General features: G+C 56.1%; 2 protein-coding genes across 4 annotated transcripts in view; both read left to right on the top strand.

The window, feature by feature from the left end:
- Positions 1–18,706, top strand: part of DAGLA (diacylglycerol lipase alpha) — a 106,511-nt gene extending 87,805 nt beyond the window's left edge. For all 3 annotated transcript variants that reach the window (XR_011047925.1, XR_011047923.1, XR_011047926.1), the window contains one exon: positions 18,635–18,706. The gene's annotated coding sequence lies outside the window, so the exon portion shown is untranslated. The remainder of the gene's footprint in view (positions 1–18,634) is intronic.
- Positions 1–27,676, top strand: part of MYRF (myelin regulatory factor) — a 54,805-nt gene that overhangs the window by 4,330 nt on the left and 22,799 nt on the right. The window contains exons 2-6 of the mRNA XM_068399526.1: positions 9,092–9,574; positions 18,635–18,722; positions 19,619–19,945; positions 23,415–23,476; positions 27,050–27,344. Coding sequence (XP_068255627.1) covers positions 9,092–9,574; positions 18,635–18,722; positions 19,619–19,945; positions 23,415–23,476; positions 27,050–27,344 — 1,255 coding nt within the window. The remainder of the gene's footprint in view (positions 1–9,091; positions 9,575–18,634; positions 18,723–19,618; positions 19,946–23,414; positions 23,477–27,049; positions 27,345–27,676) is intronic.

Below are 27,676 nucleotides of genomic sequence, written 5' to 3'. Positions count from 1 at the left end.
CCTCAACATCTTTCTTGAAGTGCAGGGCCCAGAACTGGACACGGTATTCGAGGTACGGCCTCACCAGTGCCGAGTACAGAGGGTGTCAGGAAGGTCATCGCTGGCCTGGTTTGTTTTAGCACAGCTGGTCGATGTGCTCGGTGGTGCCCAGGACCATCCTGCCGAGGAGAGCTCGGGCAGATGGCTGGGAGGCAGAGAGCGTGGGATGCTGGCAGCAGAGGTAAAGGAGCTCCCTTTGGTCTCTCCATAGCGTTGGGAGTGTCTACCCAGAGCGTTTGTGTTTTGTATCAAAGGAAAAGGAGGGAGTTGAAAGCGTCTGACCCTTGGCTGGCATCCTGCTAGAAACCTTCCCTTCCTCCCTGCCTACCCCTCGCGTAAGGGAAACAGTTACGACAGAGCTCAGCTATTCGGGATCCCTCTCTCTCTCGGCTAATTTATGAGATAAGAGGTGGTTAAAGAATGTATATGGGGAAAGATGTGCAGAGCGGGGCTCGGGGGGGCAGGGGAGTGGGCGGCTCAGCAGATGGCTGGACAGGGACAGGGCCAGACATGGAGAAAGAAGAGCCAGCAGTAAAAGTTTGGGGGATTTGGGGTTGAACTGTAGTTGGTTAAACAGAAAGGGCCAGATTTCAGTGAGGGCACGTGAAATGAGGCAGCTCTTTAGTTAGTCGGCCTCTTCTCCAGGCAACTAGCGACAGGACAAGAGGACACAGCCTCAAGCTTGGCCAGGGGAGGTTCAGGTTGGACATCAGGAAGCATTTCTTCTCAGCAAGGGTCATTAGCCATTGGAAGGGGCTGCCCAGGGAGGTGGTGGAGTCACCATCTCTGGAAGGGTTTAAGAAAAGCCTGGACATGGGACTGGTTTTGCCCGTAGGAGCGTGTGCTCATGGTATCGGTTACTTTCTCGGTGATTTTTAGTGTGTCTTGTGGAGCACTTGATGTGTGTGAGTAGGAGGAAATGCCACCTTGCAGCCCTGCAGGGAGAGGTCTGGGCCATTGCCCCGTTTTCCTTGGATGAAGAGATAGGAAATGATGGGGCTGAGGTGGAGAGCTGAACCCAGAGCTCTCCCTGGTTTGCACTTTGTCACCATGCTGTGGTGGGCTGGGTCATGTCACTACAAGGGCATGGAGTGACAGGACGAGGGAGAACGGTTTTAAACTGAAAGAGGGGAGATTGAGATGAGATCTTAGGAAGAAATTCTTGACTGTGAGGGTGGTGAGACCCTGGCCCAGGCTGCCCAGAGAAGCTGTGGGTGCGCCCTCCCTGGCAGGGTTCAAGGGCAGGTTGGATGGGGCTTGGAGCAACATGGTCTGGTGGAAGGTGTCCCTGCCCATGGCAGGGGGTTGGAGCTGGATGGGCTTTAAGGTTCCTTCCAACCCAAACCAGTCTGTGATTCTATGATTCTATGTCACCATGTCCTAAGGGTTGAGTCTCTGTGTGTCTGCAGGAGGAAGGGAACGAGCGGAGAAGGACTTCACAGGTAAAGCTTTCACTGGTGTAAAACAGCGAAGCCACAAGCTTAAGGGAAGAGGAATAATGGTTTCCCTTCAGAGGTGGCCAGCACCTCAAGGTGGGATGGAGCGTCTGGGCTGGAAGGGCTCTGGCTGGTGGCAGTGCTGGTGACCCCACCTGTGAGTTACATCTCGCTGGGGGTTGGCACTTTCAGTTCACAGAATCACAGAATCAATGAGGTTGGAAGAGCCCTCTGGGCTCATCGAGTCCAACCATTGCCCTGACACCACCATGGCAACTAGACCAGGGCACTAAGTGCCATGTCCAGGCTTTTCTTAAACGCCTCCAGAGATGGTGACTCCACCACCTCCCTGTGTGCAGGAGGTTGGAGGGTTGTGAAAAAGAGTCGCAGAGAAACGAGGGGCTGCTCTGGAGTCCTTCCTGGCTGCTTGGGGGTGCGGAGGGGAGACCGGTGGCTGAAAACACTGGGAGCAGAAAGGGCAGGAGGACATCTGGCGAGGGCCTGTCCTGCGCCGTGTCCGTGGAGCTGTTTGATGCATCAAGAAGGAAAAGCTGGGGGGGAATCCGGGGCTCCGTGCGAACAGCTCAGTGTGATCTTTGCTGCGGGAGCATCGTGCCTCGAGCCGGCTCCTGGGAGGAGCGGCGCTGGTGGCTTTGTGGTGTGGCAGCCTGGCTGGTGGCTTTTTGGTGTGACAGCCTGGCTGGTGGCTTTGCGGTGTGACAGCCTCTCCAGGGCCTGGCTGGTGCCGTGGGGGAAGTAAGAGGCTTTGTGCAGGGTGCTTTGCCGGGCGGAGGCAGCCCGTGACAAGAGTGGTCCTGGGGAACCTGGTACAGCACAAACACATGACCATCCCTCCTGGTAATCCCCTCGCAGACCCAAATCCCAGCAGGCAGCAGCAGCCTCCCAGCCTCCTCCCTGGCCCTCCCACTCTTCCCGGAGGGAACAGAAAAACGAGGAGGCAGCAGCCCCCGGGACCTCGCCAAGCTGGGCCGGGCAGCAGGATGCCAGAGGGGGAGAGCAGGGACGCGGCGGGAGCTTGACGTGGGCTCGCACCATGCTCAGGATGCGCTGGATCCGAGCAGGTAACAGCACGGATCCCCCAACCCTTCCCCTCTGCCTCTCCATCTCTCTTTCCAGCGTGGTTGTTTTCGGGTCCTCCTCTCTCTGCCCTCTGTTCCCAGCTTCCCCTGCCCACCCAACCTTTGGTGTCTGTCTCTGATCAGCATGTGCCCTTGACAAGAGCAGGTAACGTGAGGCTGCTGGTGAACCCAACTCCATCCTAGGGCTGAAGCAGAGGAGGGAAGAGAGAAAAACCTTCCCTTGAGCTTATTCCCAGCGATCTGCAGCGCTGGGCTGAAGGGAGAAGCTTTTCTGGGCACAGGGGGAAGCTGCCACCTCCATCCCAGCAGGACCAGCAGCAGGAGGTTCCCTGAGTCTTCAGCCAAAGCGCTTAGAATCATAGAATCACAGACTGGTTTGGGTTGGAAGGGACCTTAAAGATCATCCAGTTCCAACCCCCTGCCACAGGCAGGGACACCTTCCACCAGACCAGGTTGCTCCCAGCCCCATCCAACCTGCCCTTGAACACTGCCAGGGAGGGGGCAGCCACAGCTTCTCTGGGCAACCTGGGCCAGGGTCTCACCACCCTCATAGCAAAATGTTTAAAATGGTCTCATGAGTGAGCTGGTGCTTCTCTGGGCTCTGCCTTCTCTTCCCACTTCCCCCAAAACTCCTTTATCCTGGATGGGAAAAGGACAGGAGACATCCAGGTGGAGCAGGGCCAGAGAGCTCTTGGTGGGAGGGTGGATCCCTGAAGGCATCTGATAAGGGGTGGGTTGTGATTCAGAAAGAGCGACGTGAGCACACGCCCGCAGAGGCTCCGGCGGGGACCCAGCGAGGTACTTTGCCCGTGTTCTGGTTAATGTATCCTCCCCAGGTTGGTGTCCTGGGAGCCATGCCTGGCCACCGACCAGGAGAGAGGGTTTGGGAGGAGGTAGCACGGAGAGGTGGCTGTCGGGGTGGGTTAGAGGGGGGAGTCGTGCTGGAGGTGTGACCAGGCTGGTGGAAACGGGCACGTTGGTGACTCAGAGATCCGACTGACCCGCCTGCTCCCCGCGCCTGGGCTGGGGTTGCTCAAGGGCTGCTGCCTGCCAGGGTATGGGTCAAGAAGGAGCCTTGATTGGGTTCTTCCCAATCTTCTCCCTCACCCTTTTCTGCTCGAGCAAAGCATTCCCTAGGGTTGACCTTCTGGGGCCAGGGCCATCCCTGCTGCCATGTCACCAGCTGTGATAACCATGGGATAAACTGGCTCCTGGGCACAGTCAGCCCGGAGAGAGCTGGGCAGGTTGGACATTAGGAAGCATTTCTTCTCAGCAAGGGTCATTAGCCATTGGAAGGGGCTGCCCAGGGAGGTGGTGGAGTCACCATCTCTGGAGGGGTTTAAGAAAAGCCTGGCCATGGCACTTAGTGCCCTGGTCTAGTTGCCATGGTGGTGTCAGGGCAATGGTTGGACTCGATGAGCCCAGAGGGCTCTTCCAACCTGACTGATTCTGGGATTCTGTGAGAGGTGCAGCCCCACCTGAAGTCGCTGTCCCCATGGGCTTGCGGCCTCCTGTCACAGCTCTGTGGTCTGCTTTTGTCTTTCTGCTCTCTCCCCATTCTCTACGCACGGTCACGTAGTGAGAAATAAAACCAGAAGAGGCCTTTCGAAGAAGAGAGATGAGCTGGAAAGCGGGAGAGGGGCTTTTCACAAGGGCATGGAGTGACAGGACGAGGGGGAATGGTTTTAAACTGAAGGAGGGGAGATTGAGATGAGATCTTAGGAAGAAATTCTTTGCTGTGAGGGTGGTGAGACACTGGCCCAGATTGCCCAGAGAAGCTGTGGCTGCCCCTTGCCTGGCAGTGTTCAAGGGCAGGTTGGATGGGGCTGGGAGCAACCTGGTCTGGTGGAATGTGTCCCTGCCCGTGGCAGGGGGGTTGGAACTGGATAATCTTTAAGGTCCCTCCCAACCCAAACCATTCTATGATTCTGCGAGCCCCTGCTGTGTTTGCCCTCTTCTGGTTGGAGAATCCATGCGGATTCCTCTTGCTGAGACAAGACCTGCATGACCCGGAGCTGGAGCTGTGCTAGGAGGGTGCCAGGCTGTGGCCAGCGGACCCCTGGCCCACAGCAATGCTGCAGGTGTCTGCCTGGACGGGGTCCTAGACCACGGCTTGGTGTCCCTCCGGTGTATCTCTGCCCGGGGATGGCATCGCTCCTGCAGAGCTTGCTGGGTAACCCCCTTGCCTCTTTCCACTAGCGTTGCTGATTGGACTTGGACTTTGCACCCTCTGATAAGAACCCCCGTAAGCTAAATGTGTCTGAGGAATGATTAACCAGCGCGTGTGTTGCCAGAGGACAGGGGAGCAGCTGTGACTGGGGACACAAACAGGAACAGCCTTGTGGCTTTTGGGCCCGAGCTGGTGCTTGCCGGATGCCCCTCCCGTGCATCAGCTCATGGAGGAGCATCCTTCAGGAGAGGGAACCCATACCATGGCCTCCTTGGCGCTTTCCAGGCAGATACCAGAGCTGGGGATGGGCAGAGAGGGATGAGGCGGTGTCAGATCAGCAGGGGAGGTGCAGGGTGCAAGGGGGAAAGCGGTGCTCGTAGACGTAGGGGGTGGATTGCGTTGGGCACCACACTTGGTATCCAATGGCTCCAACTTATAGTTTCATGGATATACCCTCTTAGTCCTCCTGACTGACACACTTTGGCATAGCCTTGCTTATCCTCCAGACCTTCCTTCTCCCATTGGCACCGTTTCCCCCGCAGAGCAGAGGACATCTTCTGTCTGATGTGGCGGATGATCTGGTCAGCCCAGGACCCTGTGCTCCCCACCCAGCACACCCTGGAGCGTGTTCAAGGCATGTTTGAATGAAAGGCTTCCTTCCCCAGGGAAACTGTAATGTGATACACAGGGTCCAGCACTTATCTCGCTGAACTTTGGCTGTTTGGGTGCAGTTACTCGAAATGGCGAAGGGGAGACGTGGGAGCGGGGCTGGGGAGAGAGGTGCCAGATTTGTTGTGGAAAGAGAACGAACACTAGCGATAGGACAAGAGGACACAGCCTCAAGCTTGGCCAGGGGAGGTTCAGGTTGGACATTAGGAAGCATTTCTTCTCAGCAAGGGTCATTAGCCATTGGAAGGGGCTGCCCAGGGAGGTGGTGGAGTCACCATCTCTGGAGGGGTTGAAGAAAAGCCTGGCCATGGCACTTAGTGCCCTGGTCTAGTTGCCATGGTGGTGTCAGGGCAATGGTTGGACTCGATGAGCCCAGAGGGCTCTTCCAACCTCATTGATTCTGGGATTCTGTGAGACAATGCAGAGGGCATGGGTGTGGGCATGGGACAGGAGTTGGGGAAGACACAGGGAGGGCTTCCAAAAGAGTTGGAGGCCTCATTCCTGCAAGCTGTCTGTCTGCTTTGGTGGCAAGGACCATAGAGCGTGCTGAGCCGCTCTTGCTTGAGAAGTGGACGTAATACAAAGAGTACATTCAGCTTAATTTGGAATATGAAGATTCATTTAGTTTGTGTCTGACAATACTTATTAATCAACAACAATCATTTCTGACTTTTAATCCAGCTGAGTGCTGGGAATGTAGGTAAACAGGAAACAAACCAACTTATCAGCCTGCTTGATCTTGGCTTATCTCTTCTGTTATGACAAGCGATGGTTATGGACATGGATTCAATAAAGCACTAAACCGTGTGCGTTGGCTTTATTGGAAATGAAACACCTGCTTAAGTAAAGCAAGAACTTAAAAACTGTGTGTTGTAAGGGCCATCAAATCATTTCACAGTTGGCTGCTCGCTGATAATGCTCCGCTCGAAATAGGAACAGAAATGGTCTTTTCCCTGATGAGGTCCCATCCAAATCAAAATCTGAGGGCAATGAGAAGTTCTGGGTAGGGAAGAGTAGTAGGAGGACTCCTGACCATCTCCTCACTCTCCTGTCTGTTTTAAATCCGTCTTTGTTAAGAGGTGTTGGAATGGAGAGGTGGATGGTGATGAGTTTTCACATGCAGCATAGTGGAACGGGCTGCCCAGGGAGGTGGTGGAGTCACCATCTCTGGAGGGGTTTAAGAAAAGCCTGGCCATGGCACTTAGTGCCCTGGTCTAGTTGCCATGGTGGTGTCAGGGCAATGGTTGGACTCGATGAGCCCAGAGGTCTCTTCCAACCTCATTGTTTCTGTGATTCTGTGTAGTGAGGAGAGAAGGGTGATAAATGATGTTTCAAAACTCATCTCATTGGTGTTGAGGGGCTGAAGGGACAGAAGAAACAGCAACGTGGGGACCTGCAGGCTGGGGATGTGCTTCACAGCCCAGAATGAGAAGTTTGGATGCTGGAGGTTGTGCTGGTGTGCAGGGGCATGGGAAGAGGAACTGGTCAAAAGTCAACCCAGTCCAGCAGGATGGTCTTGTGGAACATCAGGGTTAGGGACCTTTCCTGCTCCTCTGCTTTTAGACACAGGTACTGTGGCTCTGTTACACCCAGGAGGCATCTGTGGAGGTAATAGGTCATGGGTGATCACAAATTTGTAGGTGATCATGACATTGGACCAAGTTTGGCTTTGGAAGAGATGAGAACGGTACCGGTGACAGTGAGCTGTGATGTGTAGTAGAGTTGGTACCAGAAACCACAGATATTTGCCACCACTGGTGCAGAGCAAGGCGTTGTCAGGAGGACACCACGCATAGGCTCTCTCTGAAGAAGTGGTGGGGTTTACTGGGCTTTTTTGTTTGAACTCTTTTCTCTGCACTTTTGGAAACCAAACCCCACTGAGAGTGAGCTTTGAGAAGCAGATATTAGGAATGGGATGGGGAAGCTGGTCTGACGTGGCCTTGTTTCGTGTTTTAAGATGTGGGTTGTTCAGCCAGTGAACAACCAATGATGTTGTTCATGAGTTTGAGGAGAGCACGTTGCTCCCCGGGGACGATCACTGCCAGGACTTGTGGAGGTCTCTGCTTTTGCAGAACTGAACCCCAGGTTTTGTAGAAGTTGTTTCTGCTTTGGTCAACCTGGTGTTTAAATGGGTCAGGGTGGTGGTTGTTGGGTTAAGGCTTTTGTCGATGCAGGAGAACCTACTTTGACACTATCATTTCTTAAAATAAAGATGCTCCACTGAGTTTCAGGTTAGAAGGAACTACCCGATCTTCTAGCCTGACGCATACAGCAGCTTTGACCAATGCAACCTCCAGCTGAAACTCTGGAGGAATAAAAGGTTTGGTGGTTTTTTTACTGCCACTGAGAATTTATCTATGAGATTCAGGTTGGCACTTAGTGCCCTGGTCTAGTTGCCATGGTGGTGTCAGGGCAATGGTTGGACTCGATGATCCCAGAGGGCTGTTCCAGCCTGATTGATTCTGTGATTCTGTGAGGTTAACAACCTAGCTTTGCCAGGAGAACTGTGGGGCTTCTCATCATGTGTGGTTGTGGGTTTGTGTTTCATCTGTTAAATAAAAAAACCAAAATAATCAACCAAAAATGCCATAGCTCTGGTTTGGGGCTTTTATGGGAAGGAATATGTGATAAACTGGTCAGTCTTTGCCCTAGGCTCAGCCCTGAGAGTCTGTATGGGCTGAGGACTTCTAGCTGGAGAAGAGGAGGCTCAGAGGTGACCTTAGTGCAGTCTACAACTACTTGAAGGGAGGTTGTAGCGGGGTGGGAGTCGACCTCTTCTCCCGGGCAACCAGCGATAGGACAAGAGGACACAGACTCAAGCTTCACCAGAGGAGGTTCAGGTTGGACATTAGGAAGCATTTCTTCTCAGCAAGGGTCATTAGCCATTGGAAAGGGCTGTCCAGGGAGGTGGTGGAGTCACCATCTCTGGAGGGGTTTAAGAAAAGCCTGGCCATGGCACTTAGTGCCCTGGTCTAGTTGCCATGGTGGTGTCAGGGCAATGGTTGGACTCGATGAGCCCAGAGGGCTCTTCCAACCTGGTTGACTCTGTGATTCTCTGAATAGCCCGGCTGTGAAATCCTTGGGCTGTTCATTGCGAGGGGCACGGGCGGTGAGCGGAGATAAGGGAGGGAGGGTTCAGGCCGGGCTCCGAGGAGGGCAGCCAGGCTCGGAGGAGTGCGGGGCCGCAGCATCGTCTCCGGAGTGGAAGTGATGAGAGTCCAGACACGCAGGGCAGAGCCCCAGGGAGCGAGCTGGGAATGAATGACCTTATGCTGGCCTGGACAGAAGGCTCTAAGAGGTCTTTTAATCTATTGATCTAATGACTCATGCCATTTGTGTGATTTCCTTGCCTTCCCGCTCTGCCCTCATCACTCGGCTCTTTGTCGCAGTTCTGGCTGGCAGCAGGACAGACGCGTTCGCTCGGGACCTCCACGCCGCTCTCCCCGGCAGGTGCTTCACCCAGCAGCAGCGTGTGAGCTCTGCTCTGGTGGAAGGAGCCGCCTGAGCCATGCCGGGAAGGAGCACCAGCTACTGCCCGCTGTCCTCTGCGCTGGAGGGAGACATGGGGAGCAGAGGAGGGATGGCTCCCAGGGGTCTGCCCAGGTCAGGTACCTGGAGGGGCTCTCGCTTCAGTTTGCAGGTCCCTGACCTTCCTCATGCAGCTCTTCTGCACTCAGTCCTTCGTGAGAAGGTCTTACCCACCGTCATCCTCTGTGAGAAGGTCTTACCCACCGTCATCCTCTGTGAGAAGGTCTTACCCACCGTCATCCTCTGTGAGAAGGTCTTACCCACCGTCATCCTCTGTGAGAAGGTCTTACCCACCGTCATCCTCTGTGAGAAGGTCTTACCCATCGTCATCCTCTGTGAGAAGGTCTTACCCATCGTCATCCTGTGTGAGAAGGTCTTACCCATCGTCATCCTGTGTGAGAAGGTCTTACCCATCGTCATCCTGTGTGAGAAGGTCTTACCCATCGTCATCCTCTGTGAGAAGGTCCTACCCATCGTCATCCTGTGTGAGAAGGACTTACCTACCGTCATCCTCTGTGAGAAGGTCTTACCCATCGTCATCCTCTGTGAGAAGGTCCTACCCATCGTCATCCTCTGTGAGAAGGTTTTACCCATCGTCATCCTTCGTGAGATCTTACCCATCGTCATCCTCTGTGAGAAGGTCTTACCTGTCGTGATCTGTCCCTTGTGCTCCTGCGCTCACAGCTCAGGCAGTGCTGCTGTGAGGTTTATCTCACTTTGGGCACATCTCACCCTTACTTCAGTCCCAGTATTTACCTCCAGTTATCTAAGCATGGAGACAACTCGTTCTGCGCATCAAGAGCCTGAGGAGCTGTTCTGCCTGTGGGAATGTGTGCAGTCAGTGCCTCCTACCTCCCCGGGCGCAGGGTGACCTCCTCATCCTCCCCACAGAGCATCCTCGAGCAGCGTGCCAGGCACCTTCCCTCTTGGTTTGTACCTCTCCAGACAGCACGCTGCTTTGAAGGGAGACCCAGAACACACAGGGAGCTCACGGGGTGGATGGGATCCAAGCAGCACGTTCCGTATCTCATCTGTATTGTCTGGTAACTGTTTGCTAAATCCCTGGTGCAGGAACTATGTTCCCAGAGCAGGAGACAGCTCACAGTTAGTCAGAAAATGCAAACAACGAGGTTTTTTTTTTCTTATTTATTGTGGGTGGCTAGAGAAGCTTGGCTTAGCCCAGGAGAAGGCAAAGCATGAAGGTGGCTGAGCTGGTCCACAGACACCTCGTTGAAAAGTAGCTTTCTTGGAGCAGAGGGCTCTTTGGTCTGGGAATTAAGGGTGTGGAGATACATCGTGCAAACTGAGATGAGGAACTAAAGGGTCATTAGCCATTGGAAGGGGCTGCCCAAGGAGGTGGTGGAGTCACCATCTCTGGAGGGGTTTAAGAAAAGCCTGGCCATGGCACTTAGTGCCCTGGTCTAGTTGCCATGGTGGTGTCAGGGCAATGGTTGGGCTTGATGAGCCCAGAGGGCTCTTCCAACCTCATTGATTCTGGGATTCTGTGATTCCTCCTTGGGGAAAGAAATGACTGCCTGACCGGTTGGTTCTTGGGAGGTTCTTGGGTCTTGGGAGGTTTGTGCCACGTAGATGAGAACTGCCCGCAGCGATGGTAGAGGAAACCCAAGGACGTACGAAGCTGTTGGTGCCCTTTGTGGGTTTTGTAGGAGTCAGCTCTGGAGCAAATGCTCTTGCGATGTGGCACGGAGAGGAACTGCTGCGTGGTTGCATGTCCCAGCTGTGTGAGGAGAAGGAAGAGCCCAATAACCTGATGCTCCTGCTTGTGAAAGGTCGGTGTTGGTTGCACAAAAGTAGTGATGGCCCTTCCCAAGCCCTGGCAAAAGTCCCATCGAGATAAATCGCTCTGCTTTCCTCCGCTCAGTCTCCTCTGGAGGCTGTCCAAAGCGGACAGGAGAGACCTTGTTGCCTCCCAGTCAGAAGGGAGGAACGAGACGCCCGATCTGGACGTGGTGTTCCAGGCGATGCTTGGCTGCCTGGAGGTTTGTGTTCTCTTGCTGTTTTATTATTAATCTTCTTGCCTAAGGACTGGTTTGTGCTGGGGGGTGGCCAGGAGAGGCAGCGCAGCTCCAAGTCCCGAGTCCCCCATGTGTGTGGTGCGCACGTCTTCAGAACTGGGCTGAAAGTGGTCTCTGGAGTGGAGGGGCGAGGGTGGCAGAGCCGGCCTCGTGCCGTGGTACCTCCTTCTCCATCCCAGGGAAACACCCCGTGAAGTGGCCTTCTGTGGTCCTGTTGTCCCCCCACCTGCAGTCTGGAGAGGGAGATAACAGTGTCCTGGGCTGCATCCCCAGCAGCGTGGCCAGCAGGGCGAGGGAGGGGATTCTGCCCCTCTGCTCCGCTCTTGTGAGACCCCCCTGCAGTGCTGCGTCCAGCTCTGGGGCCCCAACAGAAGGACACGGAGCTGTTGGAGCGAGTCCAGAGGAGGCCACGGAGATGCTCAGAGGGCTGGAGCCCCTCTGCTCTGGAGACAGGCTGAGAGAGCTGGGGCTGTTCAGCCTGGAGAAGAGAAGGCTCCGGGGAGACCTTCTAGCACCTTCCAGCACCTGAAGGGGCTACAGGAAAGCGGGAGAGGGGCTTTCGACAAGGGCATGGAGTGACAGGACGAGGGGGAACGGTTTTAAACTGAAAGAGGGGAGATTGAGATGAGATCTTAGGAAGAAATTCTTTGCTGTGAGGGTGGTGAGAGCCTGGCCCAGGTTGCCCAGAGCAGCTGTGGCTGCCCCCTCCCTGGCAGTGTTGAAGGCCAGGTTGGATGGGGCTTGGAGCAACCTGGTCTGGTGGAAGGTGTCCCTGCCCGTGGCAGGGGGTTGGGACTAGATGGTCTTTAAGGTCCCTCCCAACCCAAACCATTCTATGATATAACGGCGTTGTCTTCTGCCTCCGTGGGTCTCCAAACAAACGGGGCAATGTGCCCCCCTGGGCAGGCACCTTGGACCCCGCCGAATGGCGACGCTTGTGTGGCCGCTGCTGTTCCTGCCGTCGCGGTGCATGAATGGACAAGCGGGGCATTGACGGCCGCGGGGACACGCACAAACGCGCCACTGTGTCCCCTCTCACACCTTCCCCTCCTCCTCCGCAGCCCCCGATGCCCCGGGGACAATGGGTCCATCCATGCCAAGGTTCACAGCTGGCAAGGGCGGAGGAGAGGCTGGGGACAAGGGTGGAGAGAAGGGACTCGGGAGGGTCCGGAGGGATGATGGTGCGGGGAGGGGAGATGGGAGATGGGGAAATTGGAGAGGGAGAGAGGAGAAGGTGCGGAGAGGTGGCTGGTGGAGAGGCCAGGGAGGGAAGTAGGAAGGAGGGAGAAGGAAGAGGAGGGTCAGGGAGGTTTGGGAGGGAGGACGGGGCTCCGTCATCTCTTCTTCGTGAAGCCCACAGGGCTCCCCGAGGGACGTGCCCGTGCCCCGCTGTGGGACAGCAGGATGATTTCCTCTGGCTCTTGTGTCTGGGGATGTCCCTCACCACACACCTTGTCCTCCCCAAGGCCTGGGAGATGGAGAGAGGGCATTATCTCTCTGTAGAGACACCTATAGAGGGTGTATGTACTGGTTTGTGTCCCCTTCTTGCTGGGATGTCAGGAGAGCAACCCTGCGCAGCAGGTCTGGGAGTGACGTGGCTGTGGGACCGAGCCAGGACACAACAGCCAGGACACTGTCCAGCTTATCCAAAGGTGCTTTTGTTGGATATATTCTTCTATGCGTGTAAGGTGGGGAGTTGTGGGCCTGTGTGAGAGCAGAAGCAGCTTCCCAGGGGCTGTGGAGATGCTGCTGTGGATGGTGCCACTGACTGTGGACATGGACTGCAGGATGGTGATGGTTTGGTTGTACCTCAGAATCAATCACAGAATCAATCAGGCTGGAATCAAGCTTGGCCAGGGGAGGGTCAGGTTGGACATTAGGAAGCATTTCTTCTCAGCAAGGGTCATTAGCCATTGGAAGGGGCTGCCCAGGGAGGTGGTGGAGTCCCCATCTCTGGAGGGGTTTAAGAAAAGCCTGGCCATGGCACTTAGTGCCCTGGTCTAGTTGCCATGGTGGTGTGAGGGCAATGGTTGGACTCGATGAGCCCAGAGGGCTCTTCCGACCTGGTTGATTCTGATTCTGATGGAGGGGTTGGCGTGAGGAGGGGCTCACCCCATGGAGGAACCGTGCTGCAATTCAGGGAGAGGGTTTGGGGCCCCTCTTGTGCCTCAGGCAGCCGGGGCTTCACTCTGGGGTGGTCCCGAGAGCGCTTTGGGGGAGACGGGGGAGCGGTCTGGCTTGGCGTCCCGCTCGGGTTACAGGAGCCGCTGCTGCTGGGAGTGACTGGTTATCGTTACAGTCAGGTAATAAAGAGCGTTAATTAAGGAGGAATGCCGGGCCGGTATCTGGGGGGAGGCAGGGGCTGCGGGGTCGCCGTCCCTCCCGCCGGAGGGGATGTTCGTACCCCTCCGTACCCGCTGGGCACGTGGGGCAACGGGGAGATCATCCTGCTGTCCCTTACACAAGGACCCCGTCCCCACGGCTGGCTCTCGGTGGCTGGCAGATGTGCGTAGCCCAGGTCTCCGGGCAGGGACGGGGTTTGGTGGTGGCCCCTCGCCGTGTCCCACTCCGGGCAGGGCAGGGATGCCATCCCCAGCCGGCGCTGGGTGCTCCTCAGGCTTCGCCCCGTGTGGCAGAGCCAGCGGGGCTCCTGCTGATGGGGCAGCGGGTGTGAAGCTGAGCATCTGTCCTGCCCAGCCACGTACCCCACCGACGCTTGGCACCCGCTCCAGCGCGTGCTGGGGAGGGAACGCTGCACCTCGCCATGGGGGACCATCAGCCAGGAGCTCCTGGGCTCTCCTGGACCTGTTCCACCACGCACCACTGGATGTTTCATTGTCACCTCCCTGTTCAGCAGTGCTTTTGTCACCAGGGCGCTCCGTGCCTCAGTTTCCCCATGCGCTTCGTGTAGGGAGGGCACCAAGCTGAGGTCCTTGGGCAGGTTGGGTGTGCTTTGCTGGTTGCAGTGACCAGCTGAAGGACCATCCCAAAAGCTATGGGAGGGAGGCTTGCTTTGGAGACACAGCCAGACTTTCAGAGCAGCCCGTGGTGGAGGCCATCGCTGGTACCTGGCTGTGTTGGGAACAGGGCTGAGATGGCAGCGATGCGGCAGACAGGCTTACCAGGGTCTACAGCTTTTTGTTCATCTCAACTGGAGTCCTCTTCTTGTCACCTTTCCCAGCACTCAGGTCAGAGCACGCTGTGTCACTTGTCATTCAAACCTCCAGCGTGTCCCTAAACCCCAGAACAATAATCCCCCATCCTCCATATGGCTTCAGTGCCATGGGCTGGGCACAGCCTCATCCTCCTCATCACTCGTGTCCCCCCCACCCTTCACTGATGTTCCCCAGCCCCTCCAAAGGGTTGACCCCATTGTCATCTCCAAGTTCCCACATCTGGTTCTTGTTAGCAGATCCTGGGATGAAGTTCTTCAGCTCTCTGCCTTCCTCCCACCCCCAGGTGACCCAGGCAGGGTTATGGGCGATTAGAAGACAGGCAACAGAGCAAGAACTGGGGCGGGGGGGAGGAACTGTTATAAATAGAAATACCATAAACTTCTCTGCCTATCGCTCGAGGTAAATTCTGGGTTTAATCTCTCAGACCTGTAAATATGACGACTGGCGGGGGCCAGACGCCGTTAACTCTTGCACAGCCCCGTGGCCACGTGCCTGTCTCCGATGGGGAGCGGGATGGGGCGGAGAGCCCCAAAAATGGGATGGGGAATGAGTTGATGAGCCGAGAGGGTGTCTCCAGGAGGGACATGCTGGCAGAGCCACGCCGTCGGAGCAGGGAAGCACCTCCGTTGGGATGTCGGTTGTGTTTGGAGGTTTGGAGAAGGCAGAGCAAACCAGTCCAAACATTGGGATTCCTGACATTCTCACACGTACGGGGGCCTCCGCGAGGAGGGTGCTGCGGGTTGAACGTCTCCTTGTTCTGCAGGCAAAGTTTACTTTGGGGGGATCTCAACTCGTTTGGGAGGGAGGGAGCAGATGGAAGGGTGACGTGGTGTGAGAGCTGGGTGGCAATGAGGGGAACAGGACACAGGGACATGGTGGGTTTGGGAGGTTGTTTGCAGCAGCACCGACGGAAGGAGTCGTGACACAAAAGGTTGTCCTGGAAGAGTTTGTGTGGAGGAGTCTCCATGTCTGTATGGGGAGGTCAGCCTGGAGAAGAGGAGGCTCAGAGGTGACCTTAGTGCAGTCTACAACTACCTGAAGGGAGGTTGTAGCAGAGTGGGAGTCGGCCTCTTCTCCCGGGCAACCAGCGCTAGGACAAGAGGACACAGCCTCAAGCTTGGCCAGGGGAGGGTCAGGTTGGACATGAGGAAGCATTTCTTCTCAGCAAGGGTCATTAGGCATTGGAAGGGGCTGCCCAGGGAGGTGGTGGAGTCCCCATCTGTGGAGGGGTTTAAGAAAAGCCTGGCCATGGCACTTAGTGCCCTGGTCTAGTTGCCATGGTGGTGTCAGGGCAATGGTTGGACTCGATGATCCCAGAGGGCTCTTCCAACCTGGTTGATTCTGTCAGCGTGTTGGAAGTGGCTGGATTTACTTGGTCCTGCCCTGGGGTGCTCGGTGTGTGCAGAGAGCACTAATAAGCTGGTCTGCAAGATGGTGCTTGCTGGGCAGCTCTGCAGGTGCCTGGGGCTCACTGCTCTGGGGTGGAAGGCAGAACTCATCCTGCTGAGCTTCGGGGCCGTCACAGGTGTTAGGGGTGATGAGAGCTCTTTGGAGTGGGCAGTGGGGCAGGGCAGTGGTCAGGAGGACCATCTCGTGTGGAGCTGTGTGAACACCAAGCTTCCCCGGGTCCCTCCTTGGTGGCTTCCTGCTCCCTCCTAATCCCCGCTTCGGAGGGGGAGGGAGCGTTGTTAGTGTCGTGAGGAGCTCGTGACTCTATGGAGAAGAATTAGCTTTTAATTAATCACCTAAGCTGGCTTTTGGTAAGAGCCTGGCCTGCGTGGGAGCTGTGGGCGGTGGGACATTCCTCGTGCAGGTTTGCCAGCGAGACCCACTGCCCTGACATCCCCAGCTGTCCCCAAGCAGAGGCAAGTCCTTTATTTTTGGTGGGCAACCCCTTCCCGTCGCACATGGGACCCCACCATGGCTCTTATCACGTCTCAACTCCACGGCAGCCCAGCTGACGCACCTCCCGCGTCACGGTGCTTATCTCACCCTTCGCCTGGAGCTCAGCTGAGGGTTCCTGAAGGTGACTTCTCAGACAAGGTAGCAAATAGGAAAGCCCAGCACGGTGCTGTCTGTTGAGAGCCTCCTGTCCTTTCTGAATAGCTCCTGGGCTCCTCTTCCACCGTGGAGAAGCTCCTGGAGTTTGGAGGTGTGAGGGACATCTTGAGAACTTCTCTTGGCCAGGCTCAGTAGCTTGTGGAAAGGCAGCAAAATTGGTAAAGTGGCTTTTTTTTTTGCTTCTTTGAACCTGGGTCCTGACCCTGGAACTTGGGATGAAGACCAGTTTTCCGATAGCTTTTGTGGTGGATGTTTGCCAAACACGTTGTGTGATTTCTAGGGCGGTCTCTTTGGCCAAGAGCGAGGCGGCGGGGAGGGGAGGAGTGGTCAGCCCCTGGCAGAAGGGTTTCAGCCGACGTTAAGGGGTCACAGCGGCTGAGGAGCGGCTGCTTGTAGAAGAAATGCCTCGGTAGAGCCGTTTAGGATGAGAGGAAACGGCCTCAAGTTGCACCAGGGGAGGTTTAGATTGGAGATCAGGGACAATTTCTTCACCAAAGGGTTGTCAAGCACTGACACAGGCTGCCCAGGGCAGTGGTGGAGTCCCCATCCCTGGAGGGATTTAAGAGCCTTGTAGATGTGGTGCTGAGGGACATGGGTTAGTGGTGGGCTTGGCAGTGCTGGGTTAACGGCTGGGCTTGATGACCTTAAAGGTCCTTCCCAACCAAAACGATTCTGATTCTGTGCATGGTGAAGTGTTGGGTGCAGGCTCTAGCAGAGGTGCTTGGGGATGAGCGAGGGACACAAGCACCCACGGTGCTGGCCATCGGTGAGCTCTTCCAGCCAACTGTAACTCAAAGCAGGACCATGGCATGGTTGCCTCCACGTCCCTGCAACTTCAGGAGAGGACACGGCCATCACGAAGGAGTATCCTTCTGCCACCCTGGGGTCTGCAGCTATGCAAGCGAGGTGGTGGCACAGCTCAGGACCTCATAGGTGGACCTCACCATGATGCCAACCAGGCAGCAGCATCACGTGTCCCTGCTCCAGATGCATCCTAGCACAGAATCAATGAGGTGGGAAGAGCCCTCTGGGCTCATCGAGTCCAACCATTGCCCTGACACCACCATGGCAACTAGACCAGGGCACTAAGTGCCATGTCCAGGCTTTTCTTAAACCCCTCCAGAGATGGTGACTCCACCACCTCCCTGGGCAGCAAGAGTTGGCACGGGATGGCATCACCACCTTCTCCCCTGCGTCCCTGGTGCACAAAGGGTTTGGTGTCTCACGAGTGAACGGCTCCCCAGGCTTTTTCCCTTCTAGCCAGGGTTGCTGAGGGGGGAGATCCCTCCGCACACACGCCCTGCCCGCTTGGCAGAATTCCTGCCTGGATTTATTTCTGCCGATTCGCTTGTCTTGGTATGAAAGGGATTTGCAGAGAGGGGGGGAGAGCTGCAATTGGCCGGGGGTGGGCTGAAACCCCCCCGTGCTGGGCTGGTTTTGCGGTTCAGTGGGTGACCTTTCCCCAGCGCATGGGTCGGGGTCTTCTCCTGGGCAAGGGATGCGGTGCTTTCACGTGGGATCTTTCAAGAAGGTGCTGGGTTTGTTATCTGAGCTCGGGGAGGTGGTGGTGGGGGGAGCTGGGTCTTCTCTTCCACTTTCTTGGCAGCGTCTTTGGCACTGAGGGCTGGCACCGACCCCGGAAGGCTGCGCACTCTGCGGAGAGACAGATAAAGGAAAGCGCTTTGTGTCAACAAAACCCGGCCCAGCTTCTCCAGAACAGGAGAGAGGAGGAGGAGGAGCCCTAGGGGAGAAGGGAGAGGGAAGTCCACCGCTTGCCCCATGCAGAGGGAGGGGGGCTCCTGCAGGGTCAGGGGCTGATCCAGAGCCATCCTGGCAGCGGTGGAGAAATTCCAGCGTGTTCTGGAAGGCAGAGGCGAGGGTGCGAAGGGAACCAGCTTTCCCAAAGCCCCCCCGAGCCCACGCTTACAGCCCTGCCTCCGCAGGGATCGCGCTCTCCGGTGGCCTGCGAAGGGGACCCCCTCCATGAGCCCCAGCAAAGCCCCACGTTGGTGGTGATGGTGGTTGGTGGTTGGTGGTGATGGTGGTTGGGCAAGACCTGGCTCTCATGCTCTGGGGAGCCGTGTGTCTTGCACAGCTCGGGCCTGACCCTTGATGTCCCTTTTCCCACGTGTCCTGAGCCTGGGAAGCCCATGTGTGCCACAGCCAGAGCGTGGCTTGTGGATTGCTGCAGACAAACCCCACCTCTGTGGCCGTGTCACCAGCCTGGCGTGTCCCACACGCCCCGTCTCTGTCTGGTTTTACACTGGGACAGATGGTGATCCTCAACCTGAAGGTTCTGCTGATCTTCTCAGATCCATTGCTTGACTCCGCAAAGGACTGGTGGTGTTTCTGACCTGCAAAGCGAGGGCCTTTCATGCCCTTCTCCTGGCTCATGCTTCTGCCTCCTCTCCCCTCGCAGGCCACGACATTAATGGAGCTCTGGAACCATCCAACATTGACACCAGCATCCTGGAAGAGTACATCAGCAAGGAGGACTCACCGGACATGTAAGTGCTTCCCGTGTTCGCTGCTGTTTTCTGTAGAGGGACAGTGAGCAATTCCCAGCCCTGTAATTCGAGAAGTCATTTAGAAATCACTGTGCACCCTGGCTGCGCCTCTGTCCCTCCTGGGGTCCTCCTTCCTTGCTCTTTGCTCCCTTACTCATTTCACAGAATCACAGAATCAATGAGGTTGGAAGAGCCCTCTGGGATCATCGAGTCCAACCATTGCCCTGACACCACCATGGCAACTAGACCAGGGCACTAAGTGCCATGGCCAGGCTTTTCTTAAACCCCTCCAGAGATGGTGACTCCACCACCTCCCTGGGCAGCCCTTTCCAATGGCTAATGACCCTTTCTGAGAAGAAATGCTTCCTAATGTCCAACCTGACCCTCCCCTGGCCAAGCTTGAGGCTGTGTCCTCTTGTCCTATCGCTGGTTGCCTGGGAGAAGAGACTCCCACCCCGCTACAACCTCAGTGTCAAGGCAATGGTTGGACTCGATGATCCCAGAGGGCTCTTCTAACCTCATTGATTCTGTGATTCTGTGGGAGCAGGATCTTTGGGGCTGTCGTGACCAAGTGGCTTCCCTGTGCTAGGCTGTAAGCTGAAGCACAGTGAGCAGATCCTGTGGTCTCCTGCTGCCTTCACAAGCTTCGAGGTTGGTGTCCTGGGCGCTTCTGGCCTTTACAGCTAATTTTGCACCCTTGGGGTTGCGTCAGTCGCATCAACCCAGGTGACTGACCTGCCTCCCTGTACGCTCCTGCTGCTGCCACCATGGTGCTACCTGGCTTGCTGTGGGTGTCCCAGAGCACCCGGGTGGCTCCGTCCCCGTTGCTGCATGGCTGGGGAAGAAGGTACCATCTACCAGTCCCTCTGCTGAGGTTGTCCCCTTCTCTCTTTCAGCTGCTTCCCTGACATCCCTGCTTCAGCCAGCTACACGCACCCCCAGCCCTCCAGCTCAACCACCATCAACGCGCCTCTTGCCAGCTCCATCGCCAATGTGACCAACCCTACGTCCAGCGGTTCCCTCCACCTTCCTCCCCCGGGCAGCCAGATCCCAATCCGGCATGGTCCTCTGCTGGCCAACCCTTGTGGACCCGCCTACGGTGCTCACCTCAACTGCAATAACAACAATGGCATGGTGGTGCCCAAGGGCTACCTTGGCGGCCACTGCCTAAACAACGTGGTCCCTCCAATCAAATCAGAGCCCAAGGCCTCCTACGCACCTGGGTAAGTGGGGTTGGGGTGGCAAAACAAGGGCAAATGGTGGGACAACTGCTCCTCCAGGCTGGTGGGGCCTGGAGGGTTGGGTAGTGTGTCCCACAGTGCCTTAACTGCTGGCAGCATCAGTCTAATTAAGCCCTTGCTTCAGAGAGATGGTTTTTTACAAGTGAAGGTCCTGAAGTTGTTTGGTAGGTCCATCCTCTATGCATGGAGTTAGAGAGGATCAGTAACATCCCCCATGTCTGCAGGTGGTGGTAGCAGCATTGGCTCTGGGTGACCAGGATATCTGTGCTGCCCACCTACAAGTGTGTGATGGGAGAACATTGTGGCCTTTTCAAGAAGGAAGAGACACAGAATAAATTTGAACAAGACAAAATTCAGTCTCCAGGATGTTGCCATGACCATCGCAGGGGAAGATGTTAACTGAATTGGGCAGAGAGATGTAATTCCTCTTAGCCTGATAGATACTCCACACCTTGTAGATACTCCACTCAAGAGAAGAAACAGAGAGCATGTTGGTAGAGAGCACTTTGGTAGGCACAGCACGCTGAGGGGGTATGGCCTGGCCCTACAGTGGTGTCTGGGAGAGGAGCTGGCATACACAAAGGGAAGACCCAAAGGGTCTCCCCTGGAGACCCAAAGGGAAGAACATGTCTGGTGTCCCTCCTCACCACCTCTCTGGTCCATGCTGCTCTCCCCCAGGCATAGGGAGTGAAACAAGGAGATGATCTGAAACTGGGCAGATGAAAACCAAAGTGTGCAGCAGCACATTCATCAGCAGGAGGCCTTGGCCGTTGGCAATAGTCATACCACAAGGAGCTGTGCCGTGGTCCAGCCTGTTTCCATAGCACAGGTGATGGGTGGCCCTGATGTGCTCTCCACACAGCCAGTCTCTGTGCCTTCTCCAGTGGAGGGACAAGGAGGCCAGGATGGCCCCAGGACTGCTCATCTCTGCAAGCCCCTGTCTGGCTTTTCTCACTCTGCCTTGTGCCCTCTAGTGTTGCCAGCAAGGACGGCGTGGCCAGGCCCAGCTTGAGAAGCCTCCAGCACACCCAGCCAATGATTCAGCCATAATGCAGCACCACTGGGATGGCTTTGGTCTGTTGGATGAACTTGGGAAGATCTGGGACAAAGATAAGGACAGATTTTGTCTAGCTTGTCTCTTTCTGGAAGATCTTCCCAAGTTCATCCAACAGACCAAAGCCATCCCTGACGTGATGCCTTGTCGTGTCCCTTTCTTCTTCATGCATCTGCTATTCTCCAGGATATGAGAGGTCACGAGTAAGGATCATAGCTTGCTGTTGGAGGTGGGGACCTTGGTTTGGCTGGGTCAGCTTTGATGGCAGCATTTCTTCAGCGTCCCAGAGAACCCACCATGGAGACCCCATTTACTGGCTTTTGGGCTCCTCTGGTGCAGGAAGGTCCTGGTGAGGAGGAAAAAAACTGTGTTTGTCTTAGAAGGAGCAGACTTTGCTGAGGTTTGGTCCTGAAACCTGCTGGGGCTTGCGTGGGCTGCGTGTCATCTGGGATGGAGCAGATAGGAATGGACAGACGAGATATCTCCCTGCTGGAGATCTCCACGGGATGGAGCGTATTGCAAACGCTAAGGTGAAGCGAGCCTTTCTCTAGAGCATCAGCAACGGCTGCTCCAGCCACCAGAGCCACCCTCTCCCTGCCCACCTCTGCTCTCATGAGACCCCCCTGCAGTGCTGTGTCCAGCTCTGGGGCCCCAACATAAGGACATGGAGCTGTTGGAGCGAGTCCAGAGGAGGCCACAAGGATGCTCAGAGGCTGGAGCCCCTCTGCTCTGGAGACAGGCTGAGAGAGCTGGGGCTGTTCAGCCTGGAGAAGAGAAGGCTCCGGGGAGACCTTCTAGCACCTTCCAGTACCTGAAGGGGCTACAGAAAAGCTGGAGAGGGGCTTTTTACAAGGGCATGGAGTGACAGGACGAGGGGGAACGGTTTTAAACTGAAAGAGGGGAGATTGAGATGAGATATTAGGAAGAAATTCTTTGCTGTGAGGGTGGTGAGACCCTGGCCCAGGTTGCCCAGAGAAGCTGTGGCTGCCCCCTCCCTGGCAGTGTTCAAGGGCAGGTTGGATGGGGCTTGGAGCAACCTGGTCTGGTGGAAGGTGTCCCTGCCCGTGGCAGGGGGTTGGAACTGGATGGTCTTTAAGGTCCCTCCCAACCCAAACCAGTCTGTGATTCTATGATCTCTGCTGCAGCTCTGGCTTGCAGTGACCATGGCTCAGTCTAGCTGGGAGCAGAGCCTCGACTTTTTCTGTGCATTTGATCTCCAAAATGTTGCTTAGAGAAGAACCAGTGTCTGAGACAGGCAGGTCCTTTACTTCCAGGTGGTGGAAATTTTACCTTGGCCTGAAGACGTGCAAGGCCAGAACTTCTACTGCAGTGGGATGAGTGTTGAGGAGAGGTTATGAAAAGAAAAAAAGAAAAGTTGGGACAAATTAATTTCCAAGGAGGTGCTTTGGAAACGGCCGAAGAGCCCAGGTGCCTGGAGGCTGCGCCGGCTCGAGGTAAAATAAGGAAGGATGCAGGAGCTGACCGGCTTCCCTGCAGTGTGACCACGCTGCCACCGCACACGGCAGGGCTGGTCCTCAGTCCTGCGTCCCCGAGCCCTGAGCGTGCTGGAGAAGGCAGCTGAGAGCTCCCCTTTTTATCTGGTTGCATTTTGCTGTCAGGGCCAAATCCTGCTCCTGTAGAGCCAGGATGATCTTGTAGCAGAGTGAGAGTTGGCCTCTTCTCCCAGGCAACCAGCGATAGGACAAGAGGACACAGCCTCAAGCTTGGCCAGGGGAGGTTCCGGTTGGACATTAGGAAGCATTTCTTCTCAGCAAGGGTCATTAGCCATTGGAAGGGGCTGCCCAGGGAGGTGGTGGAGTCACCATCTCTGGAGGGGTTTAAGAAAAGCCTGGACATGGCACTTAGTGCCATGGTCTAGTTGCCATGGTGGTGTCAGGGCAATGGTTGGACTCGATGAGCCCAGAGGGCTCTTCCAACCTCATTGATTCTGTGATGGAGCCAGGGTGATTGGTGGAGCCAGGGTGATTGATGGAGCCAGGGTGATGGAGCCAGCAGCTGTGGTAGTGCTCAGGTTCATCCAGGTCTCAAGGCAGGATCCATCCCATGGGCATCCCAGCCTCGGCTGTCGTGTATCAGATCCCAGTTTCCCCAGAGCCTCCCATTTACCCATGATGGAGCACACAGTCTTGCTCTGGGGGACGGATACATTTCTGCTGGCCTTCTTTTCGCTGGAGGTGAGCTCCGGGGACAGCTGTGGGGTCCAGTGACAGCTCTGGCAGTCCTGAGCTCATCAGCTGGACACACTTGGGGTGATGGGGATCTGCTGCGTGACTTCCCACCGGAGCCTGATGGGTGTTTTGATCGAACTGGACCCATTGATTGTGCCAGAAGCTGGTTTAAAATGACCTTCCCTTTTCTTCCCCCATCGCTCCGCAGCACTTTACCCGACTCTCCGCCGGACTCCGGGTCGGAAGCCTACTCCCCTCAGCAGGTGAATGGTAAGTGCTTAAAAGAGAGAGAAGAAGGGGGAAAAAAATAATAATAATATTAATAATAATCCAACCCCCAAACCCAACATCCTCCCCCTCTTTGTTCCGTGAAAGTGGTTGGCTCTGAAATCTTTATCAGACGGGAGAAAACAGGCGGCTGCGCTACGTGGGGAGATTATCAGTTAGTAAATATCCCTCGACTTTCGCCTATTGTTCTGCTGCTGGTCTGTGCGCGGGGGGAGAGCGAGCGAGAGAGGGAACAGGCGAGGAGGCGAGGTGGGACCCCGCTTCGGGAGAGCTCGCCGGGGTGGGATGCGGAGCCCGGGAGCCTCCTCGTCCTGTCCTCCGCCTCGGGGAGCCTGAGATGGAGCCCGCCTCGGGGAGACAGACATGAACCCGCTGGTCAGCAGTAAGTTCTTCCCAACCCTTCCCTCCCCGCCAGCGGGGCCCAGCTGATCCTGGGGGTCTTCTGCAGAGGGAGCTGGGTCCCCCTCCGGGCGCGGGCAGGGTCACTGCCAGGCCCTCCCAGCTCCCACTGGGGAAGCCACCGAGTGTTATTTGGTTCCCCTGGTGACCTTCACTGCTCTTTGGTGGACGAAACTCCTTGGTGAGGAAGGAAGGTTGCTTCTGGGCTCCCTTCCCCCTCGGCAGCAGCACCCTCTTCCCCAGGCTCCAGCTGAGTCCCCACCAGGAACAGCGCCTGCTCTTTTTTTTTTTTTGATGGAAGAGGTCAAGAGTTCTGTTTATCTTGCTAAAAAAAATCCCTGGAATTCCTCCTGGCCCTTCCTTAAATATAACAAAGAGGCCGGGTTGCTCACCATGGGGAGAGCTGCTCGGACGTGCTGGCAGCTGGGGAGGAGAGGAGGCTCCGGGGAGCAGCTCCTTCCTCGGGAGGGAAGGCTCAGACTGCCAGAGCTGGTGTTTCCCCAGAGCTGGGAGCACAGAGCAAAGGTTTCCTGCATTTGGCAAGTGCCATCAGCCCCTGTCCCCACCCTGGTTGGAAGCCTGTGGGAGTGGCGATGTGCTGTGGACAGCTTGGCCAGGGGAGGGTCAGGTTGGACATTAGGAAGCATTTCTTCTCAGCAAGGGTCATTAGCCATTGGAAGGGGCTGCCCAGGGAGGTGGTGGAGTCACCATCTCTGGAGGGGTTTAAGAAAAGCCTGGCCATGGCACTTAGTGCCCTGGTCTAGTTGCCATGGTGGTGTCAGGGCAATGGTTGGACTCGATGAGCCCAGAGGGCTCTTCCAACCTCATTGATTGATTGAGTTCTGAGGAGACTGATGTTAAAACTTCACCAGTGTGGGCACAGGGTGACCAGTCCTTCAGTGCTGCAGGCAGTGCCATGCAGAGAACACAACACCCATGTTCTGCTCCATCTGGGGTGAGCATTAAGCCTGCTCAAGCCTTGCCAGCCCACCAAAGCGTGCATTTTTCTTCAGTAAAATCATTCCTATTATTTCCTTTGGTCAAATCCCTAATTTCTGGTCATTTTTTGTGTATGTCGGGTGAGATCCAACCATGTTGCTTTACTTTAGGCACTTTACTCTTTGCTTTTAGCCTCCACAAATGCTTTGGTCCTAGTTGAAGCCCTCAGCTGGGCGCTGGTGTTGATGTGCAGTGAGCTTACAGCTCGCAGCAGCAGAAAGGTGGGTGGATTTGCATGTCCCTCCACCCACCAAGATTTCTTTTGATGGAGATATAGTCAAATCAACCCTCATCGTGGCATGGCTTTAGTATCCCGTTCCAAACAGAGGAGGAGGAAGGTAGGATCACATTTGAATGTCCCTTGTTGTTTATTTAAATTTAGAGATCAAAGTCTCCTTCTGATTTAAATTTAAAATAACTAAGCAAGTGCCCCCACAGAAGTCCTCCCTGGTGATGCTGATGAGCTGGAGGTGTTCAGGTCATTCCTTTGTCTGTGCTGCTCCCTAGTTGTCCCCATGCCTGTCTCTGCTCTCGTTGGAGAAGAGCACAGCAAGTGTCCTTGCACGGAAGTGCTCTAACACAGCGACAAACCTTCTTGGGTGCCTCTGGCCCACCCTGGGCTTGGGCATCCATGGGACATCTCTCTGCTGGGCCCCGCACTTCAAGAAAGGTGTTGAGGTGTTGGAGCGAGTGCAGAGGAGGGCGACCAAGCTGGTGAAGGGTCTGGAGGATCTGACCTACGAGGAACGGCTGAGGGAGCTGGGGGTGTTTAGCCTGGAGAAGAGGAGGCTCAGAGGTGACCTTAGTGCAGTCTACAACTACCTGAAGGGAGGTTGTAGCGCAGTGGGAGTCGGCCTCTTCTCCCAGGCAACTAGCGCTAGGACAAGAGGACACAGCCTCAAGCTTGGCCAGGGGAGGGTCAGGTTGGACATCAGGAAGCATTTCTTCTCAGCAAGGGTCATTAGCCATTGGAAGGGGCTGCCCAGGGAGGTGGTGGAGTCCCCATCTGTGGAGGGGTTTAAGAAAAGCCTGGCCATGGCACTTAGTGCCCTGGTCTAGTTGCCATGGTGGTGTCAGGGCAATGGTTGGACTCGATGAGCCCAGAGGGCTCTTCCAACCTCGTTGATTGATTGATTGATTGATTGATAGAGGAGACCAGGCGACACACCGAGCTGGCACCCCGGGCTCTCAGCTGGCCAGTGCTTTGTGGGGTGAATCCCACCCTTGGCTTCTCAGGGCTCTGTCAGGGGGTGAGTCGTGTTTCTCAGCAAGGTGGTGTGGCTCTGAGCAGCTCTGGCGTCATGAAGAGGGTGGTCTTTGCTACAAGAACATCCTGCTGGGTACTTTCCTGGGACCATGCCCAGATGCTTTCTCTCCAGCTCTGCATTTCCAGGCCCAGGCTTCAGACCCTGTTGCTGACTGTTGGACCTTTGCCCCCAGCTGTGCTTTCTTGGTCCATGCAGTTCCTTGGTGCTACAGGAACATTACGGTTGATGGATTTTCTTCTTCATTTGAAGGGAAACACAAAGCTAACACAAAAGCTGCCTGGGAATTCCTACAGACATGTTTTCACTGCAGAGCATCCACGCGAGCTACCTGGGTTTAACAAATACCAGGAACGTTTGTGGGCATCTTCCTTGTTGTCCCTCAGCCTCGAGGACCTCGTTGCCCTTTTGAGTTTTGGTTCTTTGAGCTTCAAGACGCTGGGCCTTGCCTGCTGCCGTTGTGCTTCCCCCTTCCAGTCTCCCCTCTTCTCAGAAGATGGATGATACCTGGTTTGGTAGTGTTGTGTATCCCTTTATCCACTGGCCACCCAGTCACCCAGCTGTGTCCTTGCTCTGTGGGTACCACTCAGACCGTGCCTGAAGGTGACAGCCAAGGCTGCTGAGATGAGGAAGGAAGCACTGCTCTGGAACCCCAGAGGTGGCTGTGGGATGCTGGGGCCATGAAGGAGCCTGGGAGGAGAAGTCAGGGCAGGGCAAGGCAGATGGGGTGGCTGAGGGGACCCAGCCGTGCTGAGGAGGGCAGGGAGGGATGGGGTTGTGAAGATAACCAGGACTAGAATGGTTCAGGGGGAGAGGAGCGCTGGGTCTGTGCTGGACCTGGGTTAGGACACACCGTGCTGGTCTAACAGCTATCCCTCTTCTCTCTTTCAAGATCCTCACCTCCTCCGGACCATGACCCCCGAAAACATGTGCCACATGACTCCCCCTTCTCGCCTGGAGCACCCTCCTCCGCCGCCTCCCCCTCCACCCCCGCACCTCCAGGGTCCCCCGCCGCCTCCCCCGCACCCGCAGCACCCTCACTACCCCAGCCTCCAGCGGGACGTGTACATGAAGGCTGAGCCCCTGATGCCACCCTACGGCATGGGGCAGGCCATGGGACCAGCTGACCTCCACCACGCCCAGCAGTCGCAGATGCTGCACCAGCTACTCCAGCAACACGGAGCCGAGTAAGACATCAGGGCGCTGGGGTTTGGTGAAGGGGAGGTGAGGGAATGGGAGCTGGAGGGTTGCAGAAGGTGCAAGTTGAGGAGCGTGCCCTGGTTCTGTGGGTGGGAGCGAGCTGGGGAGGCATCGAGGTGGGGATGGTGACGACAGACAAGAGGAAAGCAGAGATGTGGCTCAGTGCAGGGGTGGCACAGAGCCTGGCACTCACAGGGTGGGTGGTGGGAGAAGGTGGGGAGAGAACCTGTGGCTCCCTGCGTGGAGGTTGTGGTTTTTATGGGAGATCCCAGCTGTGTCCTGCTCAGGGGCTGTGGGGCTGTTACCCCCCTCACCTCTT

This window comes from Nyctibius grandis, chromosome 4, assembly GCF_013368605.1.
Source record: "Nyctibius grandis isolate bNycGra1 chromosome 4, bNycGra1.pri, whole genome shotgun sequence".
In the NCBI taxonomy this organism is placed as follows: Eukaryota; Metazoa; Chordata; class Aves; order Nyctibiiformes; family Nyctibiidae; genus Nyctibius; species Nyctibius grandis.
This window is presented reverse-complemented; position numbering and strand designations above follow the sequence as displayed.